General features: G+C 41.8%; 1 protein-coding gene across 8 annotated transcripts in view; it reads right to left on the bottom strand.

Annotated features, from left to right (window-relative positions):
* The window catches only part of LOC125085720 (putative dimethylaniline monooxygenase [N-oxide-forming] 6), a 60,591-nt gene that overhangs the window by 2,859 nt on the left and 48,559 nt on the right, over positions 1-9,173 (bottom strand). For all 8 annotated transcript variants that reach the window (XM_047704363.1, XM_047704365.1, XM_047704364.1 and 5 more), the window contains 6 exons: positions 8,807-8,995; positions 7,462-7,624; positions 6,135-6,277; positions 4,523-4,722; positions 2,044-2,399; positions 35-107 (listed from right to left, as the gene is read on the bottom strand). In XM_047704363.1, the coding sequence (XP_047560319.1) occupies positions 35-107; positions 2,044-2,399; positions 4,523-4,722; positions 6,135-6,277; positions 7,462-7,624; positions 8,807-8,995 (1,124 nt within the window). The remainder of the gene's footprint in view (positions 1-34; positions 108-2,043; positions 2,400-4,522; positions 4,723-6,134; positions 6,278-7,461; positions 7,625-8,806; positions 8,996-9,173) is intronic.

The raw sequence follows: 9,173 nt of genomic DNA, 5'->3' as shown, positions 1-9,173 counted from the left end.
TTAGGATTTGTTTCATTAGCAAGTACAATCTTACCACTTGAGTTTTTTCCCCATTTTCTCATCAATGTCATCCATCATTTCACCTGTAGTTGGTAAGGTACATGATTCTAGAAAAGAAACAAAGAAATATTGAAGAAGATGAAAAAAGTCAGAACTATATAATGACATGATGAATTTTTCTTGGTATTTATGAATTATGTCCCTAAGTGATTTTGTATCAAGAGGAGCTGCCTTGGGTATCTTTAGTAGAATAACAACTTATAGAAATAAAGTCTTGAGAAGGCAGTGAACCCCCTCTGTGAATGGCAAAGCTGGCCTGCAGTGAGATAGTGACAGCAGAGAAGTTTGTGGCTCCAAATCACCTGGTCTCATCCACCTGTGACGTCGTGCAAGGCCCAATCCTTAGCATGCCTGAGATACACCCCATGCACGTAATAGCTTAACAGTTCCTTTGTATTTCTTATTTGCATCCTCTTATCAAAAATTCTTCCAAGAAATAATCTGGTAAAATAGTTCACTCTAAGGTACATGGCAATGGAAACGGACCCATGGAAGGAGGCATGGGTTTTCCATCAGCCTGCAGCCAGAGGGGATCTTAAGGGTCCTCAGAAAACCGTTAGTGTTTTGCTACAGTTGATCAGTGGAGGGGGCATCTGATGGCTGAGAGTAGCTCTTTTGCCCTATAACAGTGGCAGAAAGCTATTGTGACATTCGTGGTGCAGAACACTTCCTCGTCATGGGCAGGATCCTACACAGCCTGCCAGACCTTGCGGTCAGATGTTTGCTAAAATTCTTGTCTGCGCTGTTCAATGTTGTATCCCAAGTGCCACGATAGAGTGTGGCACATAGTAGTGCTCAGTAAGTATTCGATGAAGGAATAAATGATATATTTTGCTTCATGTAAATTCCTTGGGTTTATGAACCGTAGCCAACTTTTTTTTGTAAAATTCCAGGTGCTTGGTATTGTTGTGCCTTTAAGAGAAAAACATAGTGGAAGTATTTTACAGAAAGCACCCTTATAAATGATTTCATGACAGGGTTTTTAAAATAATGATTCTTTGTGGTACACTTGACATTGCTTACTTATCCATGACATTTTCAGAAAACATTGAGTCTATGATTGTAACATTTTCTTCATTACCTATGGTCTAAGTTTCTATGGACAATATGTTAGGGGAAGTGTATCTAGATTGGCCCAGTCTTTTGAGCCCTTGAATAAAAAGGCGCTTTAGGTAATAAGGATGATCAGTATGATTGCTGTAAATTAAATCAGTATATTTGAGACATTGCTTTTCTTCATGTAATCCTCATATTCTTGATTTCCTCATAAAAGCTCACTTGTGGCCACTGGAGACCGTGGGGTCTAGAGTGGAGGGAGCAGGAGAGGATGGTCAACAGAGTAGGCATGGCCTGACTTTGCTGTTCTCTAGCATTGCCCACGACATCCTCAGGGCCCCTCTCACCTTCACAGTGTATCTTGACATTGCTGCTACCTACCGCTGTCTTTCTCTTGCTTAAAGCTTTGCAAAGTACGTGGCGCTTGGGTGGCTCAGTGGGTTAAGCCTCTGCCTTCAGCTCGGGTCATGATCTCAGGGTCCTGGGATGGAACCCTGTGTTGGGCTCTTTGCCCAGCAGAGAGCCTGCTTCCCCCTCTCTCTCTGCCCGCCTCTCTGCCTACTTGTGATCTCTCTCTCTGTCAAATAAATAAATAAAATCTTAAAAAAATAAAAAATCTTTGCAAAGTCCCTCCAATTTCCCTATGAGAAGTCTAAGCTCTGTAACACAGCTCCTAAGGCCCTCCATGGTCTAGTCCCTTTCTCTGTTTCTTGCCACTCCCTGCCTCTGTTTTATATCTCCTTACAGAACACCTTAAGACTTCCCCTATTGTAACATTCCCCTGGCTCTCTTTTAGACTGTGTTAAGATCAAGGAGTATGTCTAGTTCCCTTTATATTCCTAGCATCTAGCACAGTACTTGGCATATAGTAGGTGCTCAACAAATGTTCACTGACTAAATGGATAAAAGACAGAATGGTCCACCTACTTGCAAACACTTTAGCTGCCCAGCGAGCCTGCAGGTCAGCCGTGGGGATGGCAGCCCCAAGGGACTGGACAAGGCCGATCACAGCCAAGGTAGGCTTCTCCATTTTTGGGGGGAAGATGCCTTTAAACAAGGTGACCTCATTGTTTCTGCTTTTGATGATGGAGTCATCAAGGAAGGGGTAGGCGTAATTATAGCCTGTTGCGAAGATGATGTAGTCAATGGCCTCAAACACGGTCCCATCCTCAAACACAGCTGAGGTCTCTGTAAACTCCTTCACGCTGGGCTTGATGGATACGGTACCACACAGGATGCGGGATGGGAGCTCGTCATTGAACACAGGCTCTTTCCTCAGGGGACTGTTCAGAAACAAGAGACAAAGGTTCTTGCTGTAACATACTTTGGTTCCAGGAAATATCTGCAGTAGTTCAGAGCACTAGAACCAAAGCTGAGGAGTGAAACATTAGCATGGGGACCACTGAGCTCTTCTTTTGTGGCAAGTTTTCTTCTATTGCCTGCAACAGTCCTTAAGAAATTCTGTCTGAGGAGTACTTGGGTGGCTCAGTTAAGTGTCTGCCTTCCGCTCAGGTCATGATCCTGAGGTTGTGGGATCGAGCCCTTCATCAGGCTCCTGCTCAGTGGGGAGTCCGCTTCTCCCCTTGCCCCTCTCCCTGCTCGTGCTCTCTCTCACTCTCTGTCAAATTAATAAAATCTTAAAAAAAAAAAAAAGAATTTCTGTCTGAGCTGCCTCTTTTGGCTCTTCAAATCTCGAAGATTTCCTTATGAGCACTTACACGATTTGGTGATTCACCAAACAGATGAAAATAAAACTAATTCTTAGACATAATCAGTGGTTCCGAGTACAGAATTTGGAGCCAGGTGGCCCAGGTATATAATCTACTTCTGTCTCTCACGAGTGGCTACTTCTCTGTATTTGTTTCCTTGTGTGTAAAATGCAGTAGTGATGGACTATACCTCCTTCTGTTGTTGTGAGAATTAAATGAACATTACCTGTAAAGCACTTAAAACTGTGCCCACCACTTGCAAGCATCACTATTATAAATGAACCATTATTCTAAATGAGGTCTTCTGTGAGAAAATCCAATTTGCTTGGTGAGCTGCTTTATTGTCATATTTGGTTTCCTTTACTTTGGTTGCCAAAATTCTAGGATTCAGGCATTTTGGAATTTACTCCAAATATCTCAAATAGAAAGTTTATAAATCATAGAATCTGTCTATGTATTACCACACCATTCTCTAGGTCTATAATTCTGCAACCTCTTCTTTTGCTTTATCAGGTGACAAAAAGCAGGTCACAGTAAAGCCTGTTTTTCTCCCCTTGTCCCCTACCCAAGGGAGGAGTGAGAAGGTGTCGTCAATACCTCACGGTAACTGGAACCTTTTCTAAGATGGAGCCTCATTTAAAAAACTGCTGTTTCTCTGGGGGAGAATGAATGGATTTCCAAATCTACATTTCAGTTGTCTAAAGGGCAAAGCCAGAATATGATTTGCAGTTAGTCTTACAAGACAAAAGGTCTTTCCGCCCCCCCCCCCAAGATTTTATTTATTTATTTATTTAACAGAGAGAGAGAGACAGCGAGAGAGGGAACACAAGCAGGGGAGTGGGAGAAGGAGAAGCAGACTTTGCACTGGGCAGGGAGCCTGACGTGGGGCTTGATCCGAGGACCCTGAGACCATGACCTGAGCTGAAATCAAGAGTCAGATGCTCTACCGACTGAGCCACCAGGTGCCCCGAGAATGCCTTTCTAATTAGTACGTGTTGGTCTCTGCTCTAAGTATATAAACAAATATTAATTTTACAGTGTATATCAGTTTTGAGAATTGTCAGTGTTTTACATGTTTCATGGGTCCTGACTGTCCTGCTAAAATCCTAGACTGTGTGGTTGAGGAGGAGTGCACTTTAATTGTGAGATTTTCTGCTTTCTGAGACATGTCGATTAACACTACCTGGTTCGTTGCTCTTTAGATGCATACTGGAAAATTTGAGATTAATAAGAACCAGTATTTGTAAAGCTTGATAGTTCCCAAAATGCCTTAATTTTTTTTTTTTACTCTTCCTGCATACCACAGTAGTCTTGATGAGTAGATATTGTTATTGCTATCTCCATCACCTGTAGCATGGATAAGGATTCCTCAAAAGACAATTCATGAATTGGCTCAGCCCTCGAGATTCTGTGCTATAGCTTGTAGCTACCATAAATGAATCTTGCATGTCAGAGGCATCCGGCTGCCTGCTCCTTTGCCATTTTGTATTTTCCCATATACCTTTCACCACTAGAGTCATTTCAGTAAGATTTTCACCCCATGCACCGTGTCACTTATGCAGTCCTCACTTTAATCCCAATGACCTTTGTGAGATGACTTAAGTTAGACCTAGAGAGAAAAATTTCAACTGAAACTAGTGCCCCACTTTTTTGGGATTTATCATCCCAAAAGATAAAATAGGAGTTACTTGTAGTACCCATTTAAAGGCATCAGGCCATAGTTCTCATGCTTAAACCATGTGTTCATCTTCTTGACATATAACCAGTCGGAGACAAATGAAGGAAGCGCATTCCGGAGGAAGGTTGCAAAACGGGTCACGTACACCATGTCCCAAGGATAGCCGTCATCCCAAACCCGGCTCATGACCCAAGAACCACTTCTGCTGCTGATAATGACCTGGTGGGGAAGGCAACACGGATTTCAAAACCACTCTGTAAGAAAGAAGCAGATATGACACAACAGACACGTTCTATGGGCCTCTCCATACATTTCCCCAATATCTAGGCAGAAACATATTTAGAGAGTTGGGTCAAGATGAAAAGTCCATGATTGAAACTAGGTAGAAACAGAACTACTCTGCCCCTATACCCCAGAGGGCTGGTGCACAGTTGTTGAAATAATGAGAGCCTGTCATCTTGGAACAAGAGGGCTGTTGTCTTCAATTGTGACAGGCCTAATCTTCACAGAGTCAGAGACATCAATGGTAGGGGACTAGCCAGTCCAGAGCCTCAATGTTGGTGGATGGTGGTAGTTGCTGGATTGGGTGGGAGAAATATAGCTTAATCTCTACCTGAAATTAGGCTGAGGAGATACCAAAGAGTTAATTCAGTTTTCTGTCTGAAGTCTCCTCTCTCCCTCCTTCTTACACACCCACTCCATGACCTCTGCTCGGGACCCAAACCATGGCAGCTGTCTCAGCTCTGAGACAAGCCCAGCTGCTCGTCTGTTATGATGCTTTTGTGACAATCCAAGGGAATCGAACTTCAAAAAATTCGTTAAGTTTTATTTATACTCACTTAAGAATTTGTTTATTGAGCATGTGTTTCCTTAAAAATAGGTTAAGTTCTTCAAGGTCTATTGGTCATGGATGATTTAGCCTAGAGTCCTTTGGGAAGCCTTCCTTGACTTCATCCAGGCTAAGCTGTCATCTCTTTTTATGGTGCTGCTGTTGCCACACCTAATGTCACTGAGGTTTTATCATCTCCTTTCATGCCTGTCCTCTCATCTCCACCCACTGACTGCCCCCAGAAGTCAAGAAGTAGTCTGATTTATTTCTGTGCTTATTTCTAGTCTGACATGATTCTGGCATATAACCTGTGCCCAGTGTTTCCTGAGTTCTGGCTATTGAGTTTTTGGATAAATGACAGCAAGAACCAGATCGGACATGTCTTTCAGACCTTTGGAATGATAAGCACAATCAATGGCCTTTGTGTGGTAGGAGGTAAGACACGCTGTGAAATATATAAGGGTGGGTCCCAACTAACACCAACTAGCAACAGTTTGCTTGGAGGCGATCAGAACACAAAATTAAAAAAAAAAAAAAGCACTCTTATCTACACACACACACACACACACACACACACACACACACGCAGGCACGCTTGCCTCTGGGTTGGGCGGAATGTACTTCCTTGCTCGCCCGGGCCATACCACCTTGCTTTCCAGGGAGGTTGTCTCAAGTCCTCCCTGACTCAATGGGGACATGCCCAGGCAGAGCCCTTGTCTCAGAACATGGCCAACCGGAGCCTCAGGGCCTCAGCGTTGACTTAAGAGGGCAGCGTATCCCAGGCTCGTTTCTCAAAGTGTACCTGTGCAGCCAGACGACTGAGCTCTACGGCAATGTCAGATCCGGAGTTCCCCAGGCCGATCACCAGGACCCTCTTCCCCTTGAAGGCTTCTGGGTCCTTGTAGTCCCTGCTGTGGAGGTAGTGGCCTTGAAACCGGTGTAGGCCTAAGGGGAACATAAGGAGTATTTTGAGTTGATTTTCAGAAGAAATGATGAAGACTCAGTTTTCATTTTTTAAAAAATTCCTATTATCAGTCTTCATTTAAAAAAAATCTTCCTAGTTAAAGTGCATTTATCCTTTCAGTGGCTTTTGACACTACACCCCCAACACTACACCCTAAGGGTACTTACAGTGCCCTAAAAAACCTACAGTATGGGAACTTGTATTTTGACAATAATAATAGCTAATGTTTGTTGAGTACCCACGGTGGGCCAGGCCCTCTGCTAAAAGATTTACAGTCTAACATCTGATCTGGATGACATCTCTAAGTGGCAGATACCAGTGTCTCTATTTTTAAAAGACAGGGAATCAAGACAATGAAATTAAGTGACTAGTCTAAGGTCCTCTAAATATACTGCCTCTTAACCTTCATGCCTTCAATCCTCTATTCTTCCTGAATCTTACTCTTTTAATTATTTGGCCTATGAACAACATGCCTGCAGATGGGAAGTCTACTATTTTATGGTGGACATGTGTTTCTGCTGCAAGGAAAGAAAGAGGGAAGGAGAAAGATTGGTTGCTGTGTATCGCATTTATTTGATGTTTGGCACTTTTGTACTATAGCGGAGTATGGCGCTACACACACACACACACACACACACATACACAGAAATTTCTTTCTTTTTTTTTTTTAAGATTTTATTTATTTATTTGACAGACAGAGATCACAAGTAGGCAGAGAGGCAGGCAGAGAGAGAGAGAGGGAAGGGGCTCCCCGCTGAGCAGAGAGTCTGATGCGGGGCTCGATCCCAGAACCCTGAGATCATGACCTGAGCCGAAGGCAGAGGCTTAACCCACTGAGCCACCCAGGCACCCCACACACAGAAATTTCTTAAGTGAATTTACAAAATGTGCCTATAGATGACTTTTAAAAACCCTTCCTCTAAGTAAATACTTCCTCTTCAGGTCTTCATCTGATCTCTGATGAGCAGGTCCTTAATTCTTTTAGCATAAGGTTTCAAGAGGCCAATTCTTACTATATTTCACATATCATCAGACTCCCAAATTTTGTTTTAAAATCTTTGGAAACTTAAGAATAATTATTATGTACCATCTATGGAAAAGATCTAGCTCAACCCTTGACGTTTGTGTATAAATCCCCAGTCTATTGTATATTTTTCCAACTTACCAGGAAAAGAATCAGTTGGTAGATTGGGGTACACATGATGTCCTGAACAAATCATTACAGCATCAAAAATAGCAGATTCCTGTTTCCCATCCTTTTCCGAAACAACTTCCCATTGTCCGGTGACTAAGAAGTTGGGACATTTCTTTATGCTAGAAACCAGGGTCTTAAAGAAAACCAGAAAGAAATTCCTTCTATTTACAATTCTGTGGGTTTTAATTTTTTCACTGTGTTTCTGTAGAGGAAATAACTGCCATGACCTCCCTGATCATCGAGAAATATATGGGAAAACATTAAAATAAGGAGTCATAGTGATTCTTCAAATCTTCGAAGGAAAATTACCCAGTGGGGCATATTTACTTTTTTAACATCTAGTTAGTAGGTAAGGGGTAGATTACACTGAATATTCTTGTGAAAGATGCCATGTCATTTGCTCACTACCACCTTCAACTGTCATTCCTGGCTTCTTTCTCTCTGACCTCATTTTCTATCAATTCCATAAATATGGGACTATCTCGGGGTTATCAATCCTTATTTCTCCTTTGCAATGTACAGATACTCTCCCTTGGAAATATTAGCCACTTCCATAGTATGACTATTATGTAAATAAATATAAAATTATATTAAGTATAATAAAACAATAAATAAAAATAAACAAAAAAAATAAATAAAATAAATAAATAAAACAATTCATAGCTCTTGTAAGATGTGGAAAAGAAAGCCCTTGGTGACAGTAAATACAATCCCAGTTCATAATTTTTTGGTTATTTTTCTCACTCCATATGTATGTTTGCATTTAACAGTACTAAATGGAGATTAGGAATTCTAAACAAATGCGAAGCATTATTGTCATTTACAGAGCCCAGTCTTCTCTGTTATGACTGCTAAGTCTCCTGATCTGAGGAACTAAGTGGGGGGAGGATGAGAGCAAGGACTATGTTAGTCATTCATTTAAAATGTCACTCTCCTCATCATGGCAGAACTTCCAAAGAATGCCACAACTTCTTGAACCACACCTCATTGGCACTGAACTCAAGAAGTCTAAGAATGGACTAGAGAATTTGGGATTGTTTCTAAAACGTGACAGTGTGACGGTGGAGTGTGCACTTTGACGGCGTAAGTACATCTAGTATTTTCTGTTGCGTTCTCAAAGCTCTCAGAGACCAGCGGAGAACACGTTCAGAGGAAAAAAACAAGAAGACACAAATACTTTAAAATCCAAACTAATGTTGGATTGGCGAGTTCTCCTAATATTTGGATCTGATTTCTAGAGCAGAATATTATATCCTTGCTTCCCCGCAGCGGATAAACATACTGAGATCAACAGCACCAGTTAGAAGGCCCTTACCTCAAACTGTATATATCTTAAAAGGTTCTTCTTTTGAGCAAATGTCCTTATGTATTGCTGGAGCTTGCTGTGGTGCATATAGTTGGGAAAGTCATCAGGATACGGGAAGTCTGGAAAGCACATCATCTCTTTGGAAGAGTTGGTGAATACGGACTGGTAAATGCTGGCTCTGCCTTCTTCGGCTTGGTTCTAGGAAGAAGGATAAAGCTCAAAAAGGGAGCCAAGCATGGCATTCTCTTCAGTGAATATTCAATTTTAGTTCAACTGAAACCTTTTTAATATGTAAAAAAAAAAAAAAAAAAAAAAGACATTAAAACAATTCACAGCTCTTGTAAGATGTGGGAAAGAAAGCCCTTAGCGTTGCACA

Source organism: Lutra lutra, chromosome 15 (genome assembly GCF_902655055.1).
Source record: "Lutra lutra chromosome 15, mLutLut1.2, whole genome shotgun sequence".
NCBI classification, from domain to species: domain Eukaryota; kingdom Metazoa; phylum Chordata; class Mammalia; order Carnivora; family Mustelidae; genus Lutra; species Lutra lutra.
The sequence above is the reverse complement of the archived record's forward strand: the minus strand, read 5'-3'. Positions and strand labels throughout refer to the sequence as shown.